We start from the raw sequence: 22,279 nt of genomic DNA on the forward strand, positions 1-22,279 counted from the left end.
TTTAATGACAGCAGTGTATTTGTAAATCAAGTCGCATGGTTGTGCAACAAGTCTCACCATGCCAGTGGATGAGAGACTTGATGAGCTCGAGGCCATCCAGCTTGTTGTTGTCGTCGTTATCGTGCAGCTTAAAGTAGTGGAACTGCAGCTCCTCCTCGCTCATCTTGCTCATGTCCTGGTTAGGGCCCAGCATCTCACTCAGGTGCTCCTGGATGTGTCTGCATGCAAGGCCAACATTTAGCTCCATTTGTAATACCAGGCAAAAACTGGGAATGCAGCTGGTTGCAAGTGGCCCCAGTTACGTTTTAACTGAAAGTGCAACCAGTTGTTCTGGTTGTACAATTCTTCACAGTGAAAGAAAAAAAAACTGAACTCAAATGTATATGACATAGCATTGCTGCACTTGAACAAATGGGCTTTTTTTATCCAAGTTCTTTGTGTCTTACAGAAGCGTACCGGATTGCTGGCCAAGTAATATTGGAAGAGGCCAATGCTAAAACGGAGGATAGGACAATGAGAAAATAAGGAAGTAGCGTCTCACGATTTGCAAATCAATTATCCTTTCTTATTTTGTCGTCATCCTCTGCACATTGTTTTAACTTGATTACAATAATATAAGCAGTCTTACCTGACCCAGTATGTATTTTTAAAATCATATTATCGTGGACCATTTTGTTGTGCAAATGGGTAACACAATGCACTCAGACATACGCTTGTTTTAGCTTCAGTACATTTGACTAATATTAAAAAACCGTTGTCAATCTTTTTACGTCCATAGTGGTGACAATGCACGCAAGCGAAGCGGGCCCGATTGACGTTGGGGTGTTAATATTACCGTTGTCTCACTGGAAGCATGCCTGCTTGATAGTCTTGTGCACAGCACAGCGAATACTTCTGTATGACAAAGTCCCTAAAGAACATCTACCACTCTCTCTGGACAGCAGAAGAGCCATCACACTACAGTTGCGTATCTTTACACTTCACACAGCAAATGAAGCAGTGGGGTAATTGGACATAAATATAAAATAAACTTAAATGAATTATTTTGTCCAAATCCAAATATCACAATATTTAATGGAAGAAAGAAGCTGGATAACACAGGCAGAAAATTTAGAAACACAGCGGCACGCAGTTTCGTACAGCACATGCGGTGAGGGCTAGCAACGAAGCGATAGACATGCTGCGCAGTTGTGATGTTTTTAAAGAGGAACATGAAGTCATGGCATGCGTAATTTAGATATTGTTAAATTAGTTTTGACAGTTTCGTCTATGGAAGACTTTGTGACTTCAGGCGAACGCCGGATGAGTGTTCTCGCCTGTGACAACACCGATAATATGGACCCATTGTGTGCGGAATGCTGCGCTGGCTGCCTTGAACATGATGCAGCCGTTTGAAGGTAATTAATCCCTTCTGCCTCGAGTGAGAGAAGGTGCAGAAATAATATAACGTAACACAGATTGTTCTGAGTGTTGAGACGATGTAATGTTGCATTGTAAACAAATGCGTTCGACACGGCACTGTAATATGTTTGTTTATAGGTTTGTGCTAAGTGCTTGCAAATTTGCTGCCATTTGTTTTGAAGCATCATAAAAAACGAGTGCCGTGCAATACTTGTATTTTGAGCAGCATGCTAAATAACTACGAAGTATACTCGTGCAGATTTGCTGCACTGAGCAACGTAAAAGAAAAGTGCGAAAGGGCCCGTATTTGCTCCGCAAGTGAAGATCCTCAAATCTGTTGCCTGTGTACACATATGAATTCGAGTGAAAATACAGAAATGTAACCGCAGAAGTGAACAATGTCGGGCCAGTTGGTGTTGCACACCGAAAGAGAAAAATAGCACTTATTTATACGACGAGTACAGGAAAGGAACGACAAATGATGCGCTGACTAACAACAATTTTATTGCAGCAAGGCAATATATGAAAAAGCAATGCCTGCTAGCACATGCGCTGTACACATCCTCACGTCAACACACGAGTGAAAAAAAATAACATAACAGAGAAGTTGAAAAACAATCACGGCCTCCCCCCTTTGAGGCGGCCTGTCGATTAGTCTCCCGAACAAAAGAGAGCACATGAAAGCAGAAGAACAAAAAGTTGGGCGAGTTTGTACTGACCCATGAAGGTAAAGCGCAAAAGACACAAAAAACACAAGAACTAGACTAGACGAGCGCTCACTTCAAACTAAAGTTTATTTACTGAAAGTGGCCAGGTTTTATTGTACATCAAAAGGCAACAGCAACAGGGAAACGCATGCGTGAAACAACAAGCTGACAACTGATGAACAAGGTCACCTCAAAGATAAAAATTTGGCAGATCCCACGCCTTCTGGGAATCGGTTTCATGCGAAGCAATGAGCGAGTAGTTGTCTATGCTACATTTTTTGGCTTTGAGCCAAACTTTACGAGTTAGATTAACGTGTTTTTGTAAGCGTAGTAGTTGTGTGCACATCGTGGCTTTACCAGGCACGTCGACTGCACTGGCGTAGTCAGCACTCACTTTAGAGCACAGACATCAGCATTATTGAAACGAAGTACACTTTACGGTGCGATGATGCGAATATCATACGTACCATTCATTAGCGTATTCCTTCGGGGTCGAGCAACGCTTCAATATAGCTTGCTGAATCATTGAAGTACAAATGTAATGTTTAATAGACTTCTATAAAAGCGGAGCCAACACTGGAACCACAACTGACAACTCAGCATGACGCCTGTATCATAGGAGAACATATGTAATGTTTATTGCTTTCTTATAAAATTAGATAGCCAGCACTGCAACCACAAGTGACGTTGCACCGACATTACGCCTGCATGAGGTCTTTTTCCAAAGCAGCTTCAAGGTATGTTGTGGCTCTGTGGCAGAATATCTGACTGCTACGCAGAATGCTTGGGTTCGATTTCTGCTGGGATCCTGATTTTTATGCTTTGTGCTCTTGCATTTAAATGCGAGAGCATAAAATGCTCTCGCATTTTATGCTTTGTGCTCTCGTGTCTGGAGGAAAGTGTTTGACGACTTACGGAACAGGATTTTCATATATCATGTCATGACCAGACATTCATATTTGTCAGACCCTCTTACCCTCCCATGCGAATTTTGGTCTACACCAAGCGAATGAGGCGATCACGTGAGCACCCAGACGTAGGCAAATGAGCCACCCGGCCGCCCGCCCTCCCGACCGATTGCCCGATCGCCCGACAGACAAATAGATAGGCAGGCAGGCAGACAGACAGACAGATAGAAACGCTCAAAGTGCCTGGGGTTCGCTAAGAAATGCTTTGCATTTAAAAACCATAACACAAACAAAAAACAATAGCCACCTTGCGTGCACGAGCTCACAAAACTAAGGTGAAACAACTGTGGTGAAAAGACCCAGGTCATGCCAAGCATGTGCGTGGCTGCCACTGATCTATTCCCAATGCCGAAGACTTATTAAGATAACCCACTTCACTGGTTTAGTAGGTTAATACACAGCTGGCTGACGAACATGGGAGGATTTATTTTCGTGGATATGGAAAGCTTGGACTATTTCTCTCGTTATCTTGCTTTGGTGCGGGAAAAGAACGGTGGTTTTGTGGAGTGAACTTGAAGATGGCGAACATGAACGCTATTGGTTTGGCGATCGATAATGAGCAGGTGCTGGTGACCTTGGCTGGTGCTGGAAACTAGCAGGTGGGAACTGATGTTTTGACAAGTAATCCTCTATATCTAAGGGTCTTTCACCATTATGCAGTCATGGCGCATTTACAGAAAACCTGTGCAGACCGACTCTTCGATATGGGCACATTTGGTAAAGATGTCCAGCTTCTCCGCATTGAAAACAGAGCGGCATCCTTTCAGGTGTGCGCCACTCGTCGCTTTTTCGTGGTCTCAACTCTCCAAGAAAGGGTGAGCTGTGTGAAGCCGATGGGCGGCCACTGGGGGCCACGAACGAAGCACTGTGCACAGCGGCGGGTTGGCGTAAAGCGTCCTAAACCTTTACAATCACTGGCTTTATTGAACATAAAAACATAACAAAAGATAGACGTTTCGCCAACTATATGGGTGGCATCGTCAGTACACAAATGACATCAAATGAGAGAATATATCGTGCTTATATCTTGCCGTAAACATTCGGCAGAGGCCACAATTACTATTGCATGCAGTTTGATTATGGTAAATGAACCATGATTCAACAAATTTTCTTTGGCCCCTTCGTTGCTCCCGCGCCAACGTCGTCGCATTATCTAGATCAAACACGTGTCCTTTAATCTTAAGAAGAATGCTAAGATGCCACACAGTAATTGCATGCCATGTTTTGTGTTATGCCTATGTGGTTTGTTTGATGTGAAGGCGATTGCGATGTGACCATGTGACCAAGTGAGTGTATGTATTTGAGCCTCACTTTGGTGAATGAAGGGTTGGTAGTCTAGCTGCTTTCCTGTCTCCTTTACCAGTTCCTGTGTTTGTCTGTTTTTGGCTGGATTTATTTCCTTGATGAATATGCTAGCAGGTTGTTAGCGATTAAGCCGCACTGGCATGTTTGCCGCCATCACGCATCACGCACCGTTCATTTCCGGTGCTTATCCATAAAGACATCACTGCACTGCACCGTGACAATGGCCTCTTCATATTTTCAATATGCATCACCCCATCACCCTTTGGCATTGTGGCAAAGCTGCCTTTCGGACTCTGCTACTGCCTTAAACGGATCGACTCACGAAAGCACTAGTTTGAACCTACGCGATAGAGACGCTGCAGAGGTGGGGCCTAATGCCGTTTCGGTCCCGCAGTTTGGGCAGAGTCAGAAAAATTGGAGGCCGAAGCGTTTCAGCGTCCGAAATTTCGGACGTTCTTATACATTGACGTCTATGGGACTTGTGACGGTGCTGCGAAAGTGTTCGAATTTTCAAGCATGTCCAAAAAATCAGCAGTTGACTGTACATAAAGAAATGAGAACAAAGAAAATGTTACAGTAACATATGCGGGAACGTAATGAACATTACATTAGATATGCAACAAACAGAGGCAAGAAAAAAAAAACACTTTGAATCATGACAGCTCATTTACACAATAAAATTTGGCACAATAAAATACGAACATTATACAGGGTTCGTGCAGGTTTGCAAAGAAAAAATTCAAGGATATTCAAGGACTTTCCAGGACCTGTCACAGGTTTTTCAAGGACGAAAAGCGGCATGCAAAGCTGAAATTTTTTTACTCTAAAATTTTCAAAACTGACTAATTTTATTACACTTACAATAAATAAGTGGATATCACAATTATAACAAAAAGTATCTAGTCTTGATAACTTCTCAAGATCACAACACACAATGAACGATTACAAATGCGGTTGAGATTTCTCCAATATAAGCTTGGTGAAGTTCACGAAACCTATTAAAAACATTCAGCGTAATCTTATTTCACTTATACAAAGATTAATAAATGCAGAGGAGGTACCGTATTTACTCGCATAATCCTCGCACTCGCGTAATTCTCGCACCCCCCACATCGCCCAACAAAAATGCGATTTTTTTTTTCCTTGCGTAATTATCGCACCCCGAAAAATCGCAGCATCAAATGTCGTCTGCTTCTTCCAGCCAATGATGATGATAGCGCGCGGCAGCCTAGCGCCATCTCTTACGCATTATGCATACTACCAGCGCACGGAGCCCTAATCCAATCCAGGCCAAGCCACAAGTGAAGTTCGCGTACCGAGCAGTACCGAGCACCGTGTTAAGTTTTAGTGTTCCCTTTCCATGTCGCGTGTGTAGTAGCGTCCATTCTGCAGCAACACAATGGGCCGATATGGAAGCTACACAGCCGCTTTCAAGTTAAAGGTCATCGATCATGCACTGGAAAACGGCAACAGGGCCACCGGCAGGCACTTCGGCGTGGACGAGTTTTGTGCGCGCTACTGGCGATGGCAGCACGAACAGCTGAAAGCCACGTACAAGACACGCAGGGCCTTCCGTGGGCCTAAGACTGGGAAATATCCACAGGTTGAGGCGGCACTGCTTGACTACATCAAGGGTCTCCGCGCAGACGGGTGTGCCGTTTGGATCGACTTGATCAGAAACCAGGCGCGCATAATTGCCCGGAAGGAGGGCGTCCCAGCGCAAGATTTCCGCGCGAGCAACGAGTGGGCCACACGATTTATGCGCCGAAGTGGATTGTCACTCAGGAGGCGGACGACTTTGTGTCAGCGGCTGCCCTCGGCGTATGAAGACAAGACCGTCGATTTTCATCGATTCGTGATTAGGATCCGGGAGGAAAAGAACTTCCTGCTCTCGCAGATTGGAAACGCGGATCAAACGCCGCTCAACTTTGACATGCCTTCGAGCACAACTGTTGAACAAAAAGGTGTGCGGAGTGTGCACATCAGGACAACAGGTGCCGAGAAGCAGAGGTGCACCGTCATGCTCGCCGTAACAGCGAATGGGCGGAAGCTGCCACTGTTTGTGGCAGCTTCATTCCATCCAGGAACTGTCTAGGGTGCCGGCAGCCGGCAGAGCAGGCTGCACGGGATACTGCCGGCACTTCGTCTCGATTGGCTGGCTGCAGTCATGTGACCAAACTGCCGGTATTTCTGCTTTAGTGGGATAGTGCCGGCGCAGTAGATCATGGCATTGTGCATGATGCCCGTGTCACTGAGGTGCTTTGCCTGGCTTCGAGAGACGTTTAGTACATTATTTTCCTGTTGCTCAGTGGAGGCCCTCTGCGCCCTTCGGGCACGGAAAACTAATCGTGGCTTCGCCCTCGCTTCGCGAGTGCGGCCATTTCGCTAACGCTCAATGGCCGGTTGGCAGTGTCTCCATCACGCGCTACTGGCCGCTGTCGCGGCCACGCGCTGTTTAGCCCGCGCACCTGCCCCTTCGGGGCAGGTGCCCGTCCGTGCCAGCGTCCGTGGTGTGCCCGTGTCACTGGGGCGCACGTAACCCACGAGCCGCTTCGCGCTTCTCAGTCTGGTAACAGACTAATGCAACAACAAACAATACCCTGCCGGAAAAAAAGAAAAAAAAAGACTAGACTGCAGCAAGGTTCGAACCAACGTCCTCGCAGTTCCGAGCACAACATGTTAACCGCTGCGCCACTAGGGCCAATCGGTTCGGTAGGTTTAACGGGCTGCATTTGTATTGTCACGCTGGACGTAACTTAAGACTCGTTATTCTTACATCCAGACTAGAGTCCAGACGTAACTGCAACAGCTCCTATCGTTACGTCTAGACGTAACGCTAGACACTGCCAAAGCAGAAATACCGGCAGTTCGGTCACATGACTGCAGCCAGCCAATTGAGACGAAGTGCCGGCAGTATCCCGTGGAGCCTGCTCTGCCGGCTGCCGGCTCCTTAGACAGTTAAGCTGGCGACGACTCTGATGACGCCGCTACGAGCGATGTCGACAGCAGTCTTGACTCTGACTCCGAGTAGTTCGTCCAAGAGACACTTTATTTGCTAGTGGCTTTAGCGTGTGCAAATAAACATTGATTTGTGTTAAACCTGTAGTTTTATTGTTAAGGTAAGTCTTGTATTAGCACTTTTCATAGCTTGTAGTTAGTTGCTGGCGGGAGAACCCCGATTTGCGGCCGCTTCGTTTTTTGTTCTTTTTTTCTTGCGCTCTACGTTTTCGCAGAAAATTTTCCCCGCGTAATTCTCGCACCCCCCAACTTTCCATCGGTTTTCTCGAAAAAAAAAAAGTGCGAGGATTATGCGAGTAAATACGATATGCATCTGACGTCATCTGCGAGGAGCTCTAGCAGCGGGGTCGCCATTTTGCAGGTCCGCGCACTCGCCACACGCGCAAAAAGCTCGCAGCCTGCGCTTGAGCATTTTTTAATGTGAGTGAGTGAATAACTTTATTCAGTTCTTGCAGGTTTCCGGGCTGGGTTCCCGCCTAGGAGCCGGCCGAGAGACCGTATCTCTCAGCAGCTTCCTTGGCCTGCTGGATCGCCCAGAGTTGATGGTCTAGTCCTGAGCATCGCAGCCTGCCAACGCACCCGAAGGTCCTCATTGGAGGCCGCGTCCCTAGTTTTGCGAATTAGTGTTGGACACTCCCAGAGATTATGCGCTAGTGTGGTCCTATTGGTGCAATACTTGCACGAGTTGGTTGTATATAAATCAGGGTAAATGTGCTTCATAATTACGGGATTAGTGTAGGTGCCTGTTTGTAATTGCCGCCATTGAATGAACTGGGCCCGGCTAAGTTTGGGGTGGGGCTGGGGGGTATTCCCGTCGCTCAATTTTATAGTGTTGGGTAATATCATTGAATTTCGTTAGTCTATCCCCCACTCCCATCCGTTCACAAGGGTGAATGTGAGACCTCGAGCCACGTTGTGCGCCACCTCATTAAGGCTGACCTCCGTGCGGTCGACAGGTGTGTGGACGGGAAACCAGAGGATGTGTGCATTTTGTTCGTCAGAGCGTGTTTTGCCTTCAGTAAGGACTTGCCAGCGCAATGGCTACCTCCTCAGCTGTTTCCACGTGCCTTGTGTTGATTGAAGCACTGGTCATGCACTTGTGCATATGGTCTACAACCGCAACAGCAAAACGGCGACCGTCTCGATAGCGCGCTGCATCGACAAACACAGCCTCCTCATTGCGACCAAAACTTTGGAGCATAGCTCTGGCTCTACTGATTCTTCTTTGTTGTGTTCAGGATGCATGTTCTTTGGCAATGGTGGTACAGTGAAACCTCGGTGATACGATTCTCACGGGACCACCAAAAATATTCGTATCATCCAAAATTCGTATCACCAGAAAGCATGAAAAATTATCATGCGACAAAAAAAAAAAAAGCTGGCGTACATTTTCATTTATTGTTTTTCAGGGCCGCAGCAACGTCAGGAAGAACTCTGAATGATTGTCAGTTAAGTTTTCAGTTGTCCGCAATCATACCAACACTCGTTAATATACGGCCCGTAAGCGCGTCTTTGATTAATGAAGCTTAACAGTACGTTAGGTTGGGCTAGTTGGTGCATCGTTACTTGAAATACGTGGTAAAGCGTTCTTTCTGTATCTTCTTGTTTCTTCTCAGTTGCAACCTTGCGCCACGTATTTAAAGTACTGATTAATGAACCAGGTGTGTTGTGACCCGCGACAGCAGTAGCCCCGTCCGAATTCTAGCATGCTTTTTCGCATGACACAGGAGTACTGCGGCGACAGTGACGAAAGAAGTGCTTTGACGGGATAGATCAAGGCCACAAAATTTCAGAACCATGGTCCTATGTTATGCTTTGGTGATCGCGGAGGTGTTGGGGATGTTTTGGGGAGATTTACAGCCGTGCCTGCACAAGTGCGACCTCAACAGTCGCGCATGTTGACGTTGTGAGGCCTGACTCCTTCGCCAAGACCGTCCTCGCCTTCTTTCGGTCCTGGTCCTCCTTTCATAGGATTTCTGGTGCATGAGGCAGGCACGCGTTCACACAATACAACGACAGGGGCCCACGTCGAGGCGTTAGAAAAAAAAAGCAAGGCGCCAATGTCCTCTGTAATGTAAACGCGAACGCACACGGAGGCACATTAGAGCCTCAAAGATTCGCGCACACAATCTCGGAGGCCGTGACGCATCTGTGAAGGTTTATTCTGACCGCAAGATAAGTACTTTTCTTACAACGTGATTCTGACGATGTGGCGGTGCCCGCGCTTACGTTCCCGCGCTCGCACGTGCTTGGTGCGTCTTCCGCGACAACGCGGACAAAGCACCTCTTCGCACCTGGGCAGTAGGGCACATTCGTATCAAACGTCGCGGGGTAAAAATTGGTTCGCAACAACCATACTCCATTACATTGCAGGCCAATGGGCTTTGGCCGGGACCAAGGAAAAATTCGTATCACACCGAAATTCGTATGAGCTGTGATCGTATCACCGAGGTTTCACTGTATTATGAGTTTAGTACGGATATCGCGTGGTATGTCGTGTTGTGTGTGATAAGAAATGCCAAGACTGTCGAGAATGTGGGGGCCTGCTTTGGTATTGCTCAAGCGCTCGTACTGCGAGATCTGTTGCCCTTCAATTATTTCGTCAAGCGTGTTATGAAGGCCTAGTTGGAGAAGGAGTTTTGTGCTGGTACTCTGCCGAAGCCCTAGCACCTGTTTGTAAACTCGTCTAATGAGCCCGTTGAGTTTGGTTTTTTCTGCCGCAAACCATCGGTGGTAGGCAGCGACATAGGTAATATGGCTGAGCACGAAGGAGTGGATAAGCCGAAGAATATTTCCTTCTTTCATGCCCTGATGCTTGTTAGTGATTCGTTTAATGAGTCACATCATGTGCGCGACTTTAGCTTCTAATTTAGGATTGTCTCACCGTTTGTGCCTTTGCTTTCAATAAGAAGTCCCAAAACCCGTATTTTATCGACTGTCGGTATGATACGTCCGTCCACCGTTTTCAGGGTAATGTCTGCATATGAGCATGTAGGACTATACTGTTTGGGGGGCCTGCCTTTGAGTGTGGGGCAGTATAAGAGGAGTTCGAACTTCTCCGCCGAACAAGGGAGCCCTGTCCCGTGGAGGTATCATTCTACCACGTTTACCGCTTCCTGTGGCCGTTTTTCTATAGATCCGTCACTGCCGTTACATATCCAGAGGGTAATATCATCGGCATAAATGCTGTGATGAAGCCCGGGAATCATTGACAGCTGTGAGGGCAGGCCGAGAAGAGCTAGGTTGCATAATATAGGAGATGTCAAGGAGCCCTGTGGAGTTCTCGTGCTTCCTATGGATGTCTCAGATGATGTCCTTTCGCCTACTTTCCTCGGTGGTGTGTGTCGTCGAATTTTCTTGTAAGTGGGCCCACTTTAACCACGGCTTGTCGGTTCGTGAGGAAGTCGCGAATGTAGTTATTCGTTCGAGTTCCCAGATTTAAGGCGTTAGCCTGTGTAGTTTGGAAGAGAAATGCAGGAAGCCATCAGGAGAGCACGAAGCCTTCTGCTAGAGAGGCTGGAAAGCTATGTGAGCACAGATTTCACCTTTGTCACAGGTCTGTCTGGCTGTGCCAGACCCGGCGGCAGTAGTGACATCGCGAGAAGAAAGCATGACTGATGCCGAGTGACAAGTTTGGTCGGTTCAGTTAGCGCCCCTCTTCAGCGTGCGCTGGACCTTATTTCTTTGTAACACGCTCATGCTGCTTAAACTGAGCGTTTGAGCAGTTACCTCGCATTGATGCGGTGCTGAGAGGACATTTCGATGTCACCGCTGTGCGCACACCATGTTAAATGCACATCTATGTTTTTGTGCGGTTTATAACACACTGCTGTACACAATAAGCTGTCATTTCCAAGTCAATGGAAGATCATATAGTAGAATGAAACCATTTTTTTCCTTGCCTCATCCAAGCCGCACCAAAAGCGCGGCGGCTTTCCCGGAGCATGTATAGACCTCGGCGATGCCTCGGTAGTGAGCGGTGCATACCTCTGAAATCACACTGTCTCCCTGTGATTAAGAAGGCCAGAGAGAAACCTGCCGGTGCACAATCTCAAAGATCATACTCCACCAACTCGCTCAATTTTCTATTCTAAGTCATACTCCACGCGCCACAGTTTTCAAGAAAAAGAAATATATCTAAGAGCACTGGGTTGTGCACAGTCGACACTTGCAGCGCACTGCTCAAACACAAAGAAGTAACAACAGTGACAGTTGTTAGTTTATACAGATCCTGCGCATACCTGTGCATTCTTTTTGAGCGCCCTTCTTTGTGTTAAAGCCGTGCGCTGCAAGTGTCGAGCTGTGACAGTTATTCGTTCGCGCTCGTGCTGTGTGTGCTCTTTTCGTGGGTCATTTGTTCTTGAGTGGCGTGCTGCAAGTATCGAGTTGCTTGCCGTTCTTCGTGAGACGTTCTAATTTCTTGCTATTGCATTCACTGCTTTGCCCTCGCCGCGAAACTGTGACTTTTTCTTCCGGTGCGGTTCTGCAATATGGAACCATGTGCGCTCGCGCCGCATTAGTGCTTCTGAAATGGGGAGTTTGTCAGGTCGACACGCCGATCTACCACATTAAAGAGGTCTCAATGTCAATATGAGAGTGCACTGCTCAGGAAATTAAAAAAATTTCAAGGAGAGAGAGAGAGAGAGAGAGAGAACAACTTTATGAAGCGCCTGCAGAGATGATGAGGCTCCCTCCATGCAGGGAGGACGAGCTTTCATCGCGACGTGGCCATTACGTCAGTCTCGTGCGTTGTGCTCTTTGAGGCCTTGCTCCCGATCTACTTCCGCGGGTCCGAGAGGGCCGCGGCCTCCTTCCTGGGGTGCCGCCCCCCTTCTCCCGCTCGGTCGCTGTCTCTCTAGAGCTGCCGAGACCTGCTGGACGGCCTTGAGTTGTGTGTCTTGATCATAGATCCTCGTTGCAGCCTCTAGCTGCGGCGGGATCGTCGTCTTCTTACTGGCTTCTCTCGGATTTACGCTACAGTCCCAAAGGATGTGAGCTGCGGTAGCTCTCTCCTTCACACACAGTCTACACACGTCACTGGGGTACACACTCGGACACATGTACTTAGCTAGCACCGGGGTGAGCAGGGACCCCGTCTGTAATTGTCTGTATAACACTGCCTCCTTCCGGGTAAGCCCCGGGTGAGGTGGCGGCATAGTCTGCCTGTTCAGTCTGTACCATTTGACTATTTCGTTGAAGGTCGTCATCCTGTCCTTAGCACTGTACCGCGACCAACACTCCGAGTCGGCCGTGTTCGCAGCCGCGCGGTTGGTTAGTCCTCGCGCGGCCACATTGGCCGTCTCGTTGTGGTTCGCGTTCCCGCGTTCCGACAGATCACTACCCACGTGGGCCGGAAACCACTTGATCACTGCAGCACTTTTGCGTCCGATGTCTTCGACCTTGCGCAGTATGCGCGCGGCCTCACTACATACCATACCCTTGGCGTAGTTCTTCACTGCCGTTCTAGAGTCACACAGCACTGTAGTGCATTCGGGGTCGGAGACGGCCAAGGCGATGGCCACCTCCTCCGCACTGTGCGCTTCTTGAGTCCGGACGCTCGCTGCGGTCTTCGTTGCACCCGTCGATGCTCCGACGACCACCGCCGCGTATGCGTCGCTGCTCCCTTGGTACTCTGCCGCGTCCACGTAGACGGCGCCTTCTTCTCTGGCGTGGAGGTCCACGAGAGCCTTGGCCCTTGCCAACCTCCGCTCCTTGTTGTGCTCGGGGTTTATGTTCTTCGGGATCGGGCAGACCCTGAGTTTTCTGTTGATGCTATCCGGTATAGGTACGTCGTTCTGCTGCTTGCCTTCCCTCTGCTCGAGGCCAAGGTGCCGCAGTATCTGTCTCCCGGTTCTCGTTTCAGAGAGACGCTCGAGTTGCGCCGTTCTCTGTGCCTCGGCTATTTCGTCCAGTGTGTTGTAGACTCCCAGCGCCATGAATTTTTCGGTGCTCGTGCTCCCGAGAAGACCGAGTGCCGCCTTATACACCTTGCGTATGGTGGCGTCTATCTTGTTATGTTCACTCGGGCTCCAGTTGTGGAAGGCTGCCACGTACGTTATGTGGCTAACTGCAAAGGACTGAACGAGCCTAGTCAGGCTCTCCTCCTTCATTCCCGCTCTTCTGTTGGACACCCTCTTGACAAGTCTCATTGCTGCGGCCGCTTTGCCCGCGAGCTTGTTCACCGTTTCACCATTGACTCGGTTTCACTCGATGAGCAGCCCGAGCACTCGAATCCTTTCGACCTCCAGTATTACTTGTCCTCCCGCCGTCTTGATCGTTATCTTGGGACGCTCGTACTTGACTTCCATATGCTTTCTTTTCCTGCCCACTCCTTTCGGTGGAATCACCAGCAGCTCTGACTTGGCCGGAGAGCAGACGAGTCCAGACCCGTCCAGCTGCTCCTCGATGGCGTTGACCGCTTCTTGCAGCGTTGTCTCGATGTGTCCGTCGCTTCCTCCCGGTACCCAAAGCGTAACGTCGTCGGCGTAGATTGTGTGCCGGACTCCCGTTACTCCTTCTAGCCGGTTGGCCACCCCGATCATCACGAGGTTGAAGAGTAACGGGGAGATCATCGAACCCTGCGGGGTTCCGACGCTGCCCAGCTTCTTCTCTTCGAGCTGCAGGTCTCCCGCGCGGATTTGTGTGGTCCGTTCCGTCAAGAAGTCTTTGATGTACTCGTATGTTCTCCTGCCCATGTTTAGCCTGGATACTTGGGCCAGGATAGCCGAGTGTCTCACTTTATCGAAGGTGCTCTGCAGGTCCAGCCCCAGTATGGCTTTGTTGTCCTTGGTGCCCGTCATATCGTCGATCATCTCGTTCTTCAGTAAGATCATGGCGTCTTGCGTCCCAAGCTTGTTCCTAAACCCGATGATGGAATTTGGGTAAAGCTCTGATTCTTCCAGGTAACGCTGCCACCTGTTCATGAGAACGTGCTCGAGGACCTTTCCCACGCACGAAGTGAGCGAGATCGGCCTGAGGTTCTCTATGTTGGGCGGCTTGCCAGGCTTGGGGATGAGGATCGTTTTGGCTGCTTTCCATTGCTTGGGCAGCCTTCCATCTTGCCAGCACTTGTTGTAGAAGTTCGTGAGCGTTTCGATGGTCGCCTCGTTAAGGTTCTTGAGCGCTCTGTTGGTCACTCGGCCGGGACCCGTGGCAGACCTACCATTGAGATCATGCAGGGCAGCTCTGACTTCCCACGTCTCGATGTCTCGATCTAGCGTCTCATTTTCGTTGCCTTGGTAATCCGGGTGTCTTTCCGTGGGGGCGGTTGGTAGGTACTTGGTGTCCAAGTGCCGCTTGACCTCGTCCTCTCCGTTTTCGCAGATTGCCCTGTGTAGGATCCTGGCCAGGTTGTTGTGTTGGTGGCCCTTGGTCTTTGTTTCGTCAAGGAGGTGCCGCAGCATGTTCCATGTCTTGCCCTTGTGCATCTGTCCGTCGGCTTCGTTGCAGACCTCGTTCCATTGTTGGGTGCATAGCACCTCGCAGTGGGCCTCGATCTGCCTGTTGAGCTCGGCGACCTTCTTCCTTAGACTTCGGCTGGTTCGTTGCTTCTGCCACCTCGCCTTTATGGACTGCTTGGCTTCTATCAGGTGGGCCAGCCGACTGTCTATCTTGTCTATCCGTTCGTCCGTCTCCAGCTAGCTCTTTGGTGGCTCCTTCCGTTGTCTCAACGAGGTTCGCCGCCCATTGCTTGATGTCCGTAATGTCCAGTTGCACCGCGGGTAATGCCTTTTGAAAGGCGTCCTAGTCTGTAATGCGATGCTTCCTTATGCCGGTGTTGCCTTGGCCTTCAAGCGGTACAACGACCTCCACAATGTAATGATCGCTGCCCAGCTCTTGGCACGTGTTTCTCCATTCCGTTTCTCTCGAACCTTTGTCGATTTTGACGAAGGTAAGGTCTGGAGTTGTGTTTCTCGTAACCGATGTGCCGATCCTGGTGGGAAAGGCCGGATTCGTGATTAGGTTCAGTCCCACGTCGGTGGCATCTTGCATTAGCTCTCTCCCCTTGACCGTCGTTCTGTGGTAGCCCCAGTCTTGGCTCGGAGCGTTAAAGTCTCCGCATACTACGAGCGTATTGCTCCCCGTGACTCTACTCGCCTTGTGGAGTAGTGCCTTGAACTTCTGTTGTCCGTGAGACGGATTGCTGTATACGTTCACCAGGAAAGTGCTCTCCTTCCTCTTCTTGCCCGTGATTACTTCCAACGTGCAGTGTTCGATGGCGCTTCTGCCGATCCGTTCGTGTTCCATGAAGGTGATCCCTTTCCTAACGAAGGTGCAGACCCCTCTGCCCTTGCCCTTGGACGTGTCCCTTTCTCTCGGCGGGCTGTCGTGCGACCGGTAGCCCGGGAGTCTCTGTGTCTCTTCGCTGTGTGTTTCTTGAATCATTATTATGTCTGGTTTCCTCGTTAGTTGCTGCAAGTGTTGCTGCAGCACCGCTCTCTTGCCGGCAAAGCCGTTGCAGTTCCAGTGCCAGACCAAAAGGTCTCTCACTGGCGGTGTGGTTACTGCTTTATGTGCTGTCCTGTCCATGATTGTTGCAGTTTGGTGATGATCTGTGCTTCCATACTTTGCATTTGTGTCTGTAGGTGCGCCTGCAGCTGTGTTTGCATCTGCGCCATTATGTTCTGGATTGTGCTCTGTATGTTCGTTGCCATCTGCTGAACCGTTTGCTCGAGCGCGGTGAGGCATTCGTTGGTGACCTTGCTGGTCGCCTCAAGATGGTCGAGTCTGTCGCCCTGTTTTTCGATTCTCTCCGTTATCTTTCGTTCTTTGATGCCCTCTATGGCTCTCCTCTTGGGAGCCGGTCCCGTCGCTTTCGTTGCTCTTGGGTCCACCTCGATCTCTGGTTCGTCCTTGGTCATCTCTTCTTGTTTCCTCTCTTGTGCGGGCTTCGGCTGCTGCTGCTGTTGTTGTTGCTGCATCGCAATTATTGTCGTTAGCTTCTCGTTGGTTTCCTTGATTGTCGCGTCCTGTTCAGCGATTCTCCGCTTTAACTTATCGTTCTCGTCTCTCAGGGCTTTCTCCACCCTGTTCTCTTCTTGGATCTTGTTCGCGGCATTTTGCGCCAAGGACGGGAAAAAATTCAAGGGTTTCAAGGATTTCAAGGACTTATACGCACCCTGAATTTTATATATACAAAATTAATACGACAGGACTTGGCTATTACAAAAAAATATTTAATGGAAAATTGCATACAAATAACAATAAAGGCTATGAAAAGAACAATGTAATAGCTATACTATTAAATATTATTTTAACAAATGAGTGTTTAGTAGATGCTTGAATAACGGAGAGCTGAGCTAGTTGGTACGTATTCATTCTAAATTGTTCGACTTCACGTTGTTCGACTTCACGTGACGACCGCCGCCAGAAGCAGATATACGCCGACTGGATGAGGGTAGCTAACCAGCATGCGGAATTCATATGGAGGGTAAAACTTCGAGAACTTCAACCATGTAAGAGGAAGATTACTTCTACTGTTTCACCGCAAAATAACTTGCTAGTCCTTGGAGGAGCTGCCTTAGATGATAGTCACTGCAAAACCCTAGCCTTAGGTCCTAAATACTGTTTTAAGCCGAACCTGAAACCAATAGACGTTTTAAGTTTGCCGCGTACAATCACTAGACTTGTTTCTGAAGAAGAGCGTTCCCACTGCATTTCAGACTGCGTTGCTAGCATCAAGGGTTCTAATATGCATCTCAAGTGTTCTGATCCTATCCGGCCTTTGGTTAAAGGGACACTAAAGGCAAATAACAATTTATGTCAGAGTGAAAGCCCAATGTATGACAACTTCTAAAACGGCAATATTATAAACAGCAGTGCCCTACTTACCGTGAAATTAAGCTAAATGTATCACATGATGAGCGCCACGAGTGGGACATTTTCGAAGTGATCCTGATGACGTAGGGAAGTCGGCCTACAATAAATCACTAGTAATCAAACTAGCAGCAGTAAAAAAAGAACATTCCTGTTGTATATTGTAATATGCTTTGTTCTGTTGTATGGCGCCAGGGGGCGCCGCCATTTGATATATATAAACACCCCCGCTACAGCCGAGGGTAAGTTGGGCGTGGTGTGGAACTGTGTGTGTGTCGTTCCTTTTCGGAGCACCACAGGTGCTCGGTGCCTTCCCATCGCAAACACTACAATGGCGCAGTCGACATGCGTTTTGAAAGCCTTCCACCCTCCGCCGCTCGCCAACGGGAACCAGCAGCCATGAAGCAAATCATCGGCAACACCAGATGCGGTGATACCCTTTCGGTCCGCTTGCTTGCATCGCGCCCTCGCTCTTCGGCAGCCCTCGCTCTTAGCGCATCGCCGCTTATCGCGCCGCAGATAGCGAGCCACCGCCCCCAGGAAGGTCAGAGAAACGCCAGGTGATAACGTAACGCCACACAGCTGTGACATGGCCGACTTGATAGGAAAGCCGCCCGGGTTTTGGAACCATCCGGGAACACCAACAGTACCGTGGACGCGGTGGCTTGAAGATTTTGAAAGCAGGTTGAGACCTATAGCCGCCCTTCCAATCCGACCCAACTGCGCTCTTTTCTTGGGTTGACGGAATATTATTCCAAGTTTGTGCCACACATGGCCCACGTAGTGGAGCCACTTCGTCAGTTGCTGCGTAAAGATGTCCCATTCAACTGGGATGTGGCTGCTGAAAATAGTTTTCAGCAGGTAAAAAAGTACCTCCGTGATGCGCCCATTTTATCACTGTTTGACCCAACTCTTCCTATTGTGGTGTCCACAGATGCCTCGGATTACGGGCTTGGTGCTGTTTTGCAACAGACCGATGGAGAAAACACTCGAACTATTCAGTTTGCTTCTCGTTCTTTCTCCAGCTGAACGCAGGTACTCCACTGGCGAAAAGGAAGCTTTGGCTTGTTTATGGGCTTGCGAAAAGTGGCATGTCTACCTCTGGGGAAGAAAGTTCACACTTTTGACGGACCACCAGGCACTGGCTACTCTTTTGTCTGAAAAGGGCTCTGGGAGGAAACCACTGAGAATAGCTTTAGAAACAGCGCTAAAAGACGGGACAAAGAAAGGACACAAACCACGGCGCTGACTAACAACCAAATGTGTTTTATTCTTCCAGTCTGCCTATATATACTCCGCCACAATCTCAAGGAAACAAAAGCACAGAAACAAAGAAAAATTGATTAGCCTGCGCAGAGGCTAAAAAATCCTCAATCGGACAGAAACGTCAACTCCTTCGGAAGGAGGGAGATCGAGGGGAGGCTGACACATGCTTCTCCGCCATTATAGATATGATACGCTTCAGAAATGACACGCGCCCGTTCATCATGGTACTTCGACAGGAAAATGGAATCTTTAAAAGATGGCTGGCAACCACATTCATTACAGTGAAGCGACAATTGACTATCTCTGGCTTGTTTACGGACGTTGTTCGCATGCTCGCGCATGCGGTCATTAGCGCACCGCCCCGTTTGTCCAACATAGTAACGGCCGCAAGAAAGAGGTATCTTATACACAACACTATCACAACATTCCACGTACTTCTGGCGATGCTTCTTGCTGCATCTTTTCGTCTTGGTCTCTCGATTTACTTGCTGACACAGGCTACCAAGCTTATTTTTGGCAGAAAACAACAGTCTAACGCCTGCCCTGCTGACCACTTTCTTGAGATTATGTGCCACCTTGTGCACATAAGGAATGACCACTACTTTTTTCTGCGGGTGTGTCACTGATTGAACAGTAGGTGAGCACTTGCTTTTAAAACCGGACACGAGGCTTTCTGCGATACTGGTCAAAAGCGTTCGGTCGATACTGGTCGATACTGCGATACTGGTCAAAAAAATAAGCTTGGTAGCCTGTGTCAGCAAGTAAATCGAGAGACCAAGACGAAAAGATGCAGCAAGAAGCATCGCCAGAAGTACGTGGAATGTTGTAATAGTGTTGTGTATAAGATACCTCTTTCTTGCGGCCGTTACTATGTTGGACAAACGGGGCGGTGCGCTAATGACCGCATGCGCGAGCATGCGAACAACGTCCGTAAACAAGCCAGAGATAGTCAATTTGTCGCTTCACTGTAATGAATGTGGTTGCCAGCCATCTTTTAAAGATTCCATTTTCCTGTCGAAGTACCATGATGAACGGGCGCGTGTCATTTCTGAAGCGTATCATATCTATAATGGCGGAGAAGCATGTGTCAGCCTCCCCTCGATCTCCCTCCTTCCGAAGGAGTTGACGTTTCTGTCCGATTGAGGATTTTTTAGCCTCTGCGCAGGCTAATCAATTTTTCTTTGTTTCTGTGCTTTTGTTTCCTTGAGATTGTGGCGGAGTATATATAGGCAGACTGGAAGAATAAAACACATTTGGTTGTTAGTCAGCGCCGTGGTTTGTGTCCTTTCTTTGTCCCGTCTTTTAGCGCTGTTTCTAAAGTTAATCATGAACCAACCAGCCCAAATGCGTACCTTATCACTGAGAATAGGTAGGTGGACAGCTCGTCTTCTCAACTACACATTCACCGTCCAGTACCGCAAAGGCGAGCAGAATAAGGTAGCAGATGCCCTCTCTCGCAACCCCCTTGACACTTCTGAACCCTCCTTTGCTTTTGAGGAGGAAGTAGTCGCCCAGGTTGAGGCCATGATATCCAAGCTTGAAGTACAACAGGCCACGACCTGTAACACAGCACTGAGACAAGTCATGGAATATACAATAAATAGCTGGCCCGCAAGGAAGCAACTTCCTAAAGAACTTCATCCATACTATGAGGTCAGAAGCGAACTTTCGGTGGTAGATAACATCCTACTGAGAGGGGACCAAGTTGTCCTTCCCAGCCAACTACAGAAACAAGCGCTCGCACTCGCGCATGCAGGACACCCCGGCATAGTGAGAATGCAAGACCTGATTCGCTGCACATACTGGTGGCCAGCTTTTCGCAAACATGTCAAGCAGTATGTAAGCGACTGTCAAATTTGCAACAGTGCTGACAAGTCGGCCAAAACTCAACAGGGGCCCATAGAGCCGACCGAATACCCTCCCCGACCCTGGGTGAAGGTGGCTGTAGACATAATGGGTCCATTTCATTCAGCCCCTCAAGACTGTCGGTACGCCATAGTCATGGTAGACTACTACTCGAAGTGGCCCGAGGTGATGTTCACATCATGTGTAACCAGTCAATCTGTAATAGGCTTTTTAACCTCAGTTTTTTCCAGAGAGGGACTGCCCGAGGAAATCGTCACTGATAATGGCCCCCAGTTCACCTCTGTGGAATTCGAAACGTATCTCACTACCGAGGGAATCAAGCACATCAGATCTTTACTTTATTTCCCTCAATCTAACGGGCAGGTTGAGCGGTTTAACCGCGTTCTCAAGTCATTCATTCAGTGTGCCCTTCAGGAACAAAGGCCTCTAAAAAGGACTGTTCTCGACTACGTTGCAATATATCGAACCATTCCGCACACTGCAACTAAGTTGTCTCCGTTTTACTTGCTGCGTGGTCGCCAACCGCGAACGCGTTTGCATATTGTAGGTTTCTCCGCGCACAGTTTTCATGAGAACCCATATAACGAGTACCAGGAACTGCGTCAGCGTGTTGAATGCTATCAGCGTAAAATGCAGGAGGATGCTAATCGCAGACGTCCTGCCTACCACAATTCCTTTCAACCTGGTGACCAAGTACGGGTGCATCAGAAAGGACAAGGAAAAGCGTCCTCCCAGTATTCACGCCCTAGGGTAATTTATTCCGAGGTAGCCCATAACACTTATCGTCTGAATGACAGCACTACCTGGCATGCATCAAAGCTCTCCAAGAGCACACTGAAAGAGCCCCCAACACAGTCACCACAACGGTACGATTATCCGATACCGATACCCCAAACAGACAGTGTGCCACCTTCGTTGCCACCTCCTGTGCCACCCACTGTCTCACCGCCTGTAAGTCTGCAGGTACCTCGAGACACCCAAGATGCGCAGCTTCGGCAAGACGTGGAGTCATCAGAGTCCCGCCAACGATCGTCGTCCCTCACGTCACGACATCAACCACTACACCGATCGGCACGGCCTCAGCGAGAGCGCCGGTGTCCACAGTACCTGGAAGACTACATAGCGTAATTCTTTTGTGAAGGGGAGGAGAAATGTTGTATATTGTAATATGCTTTGTTCTGTTGTATGGCGCCAGGGGGCGCCGCCATTTGATATATATAAACACCCTCGCTACAGCCGAGGGTAAGTTGGGCGTGGTGTGGAACTGTGTGTGTGTCGTTCCTTTTCGGAGCACCACAGGTGCTCGGTGCCTTCCCATCGCAAACACTACAATTCCGAGCATCAAAATACGTAATAAAATGCTGTTTGTTCATTTCCGCTTGATTCATGGAAAACAAAACCTCCGTGGCGTTGCCATGGGGAACGGCGCGCGTGGTTCAAAGGTTCCGTTTTCGCCGAGCTGTGCCTCGCCCGTCTCAGTGGTAGTTTCGGAATTGCGTACTGCCGTGCGTGTTTTGCACGCTCGTGAAAGTCACTCTGACAGGAAGTTCGACAAAATGCCGCATGCGTGTGATATTGCCGGATGCCCGAATGGTGCACAACGCCAGCGCTGCAGCAAGGAAACCGGTGTGTCTTTTCACTGGGTGCCGCGGAATGAACCCTTACGCTCGAAGTGGCTTAGTGTCATGCCATTGCGCCAGTGTGCTAAACAGTCAAAACCTCTGCGTGTGTGCTCGCTGAACTTTCGTACTGAGGATTACGAGACCAACCGCAACTTGGTGACGGCTTTGAATGTGCCCATCCGAGCAAGTCTTTGCCGCAGCGCCGTTGTTACTACTGTGGGTCCCGCTACTTCCGCTCGGCTGCTACTAGTGTCGGCGGCCGCGCAGTAAAAGCGGGCAACGTTGGGCACGGCAGCAGTGACGTATGAGA

The 22,279-nt window shown here is 49.0% G+C and overlaps 1 protein-coding gene across 1 annotated transcript in view; it reads right to left on the reverse strand.

Moving 5' to 3' along the window:
• The window catches only part of LOC119374818 (uncharacterized), a 236,253-nt gene that overhangs the window by 49,786 nt on the left and 164,188 nt on the right, over window positions 1-22,279 (reverse strand). Inside the window, exon 4 of the mRNA XM_037645010.2 lies at window positions 58-218. Coding sequence (XP_037500938.1) covers window positions 58-218 — 161 coding nt within the window. The remainder of the gene's footprint in view (window positions 1-57; window positions 219-22,279) is intronic.

Source organism: Rhipicephalus sanguineus, chromosome 11 (genome assembly GCF_013339695.2).
Source record: "Rhipicephalus sanguineus isolate Rsan-2018 chromosome 11, BIME_Rsan_1.4, whole genome shotgun sequence".
In the NCBI taxonomy this organism is placed as follows: domain Eukaryota; kingdom Metazoa; phylum Arthropoda; class Arachnida; order Ixodida; family Ixodidae; genus Rhipicephalus; species Rhipicephalus sanguineus.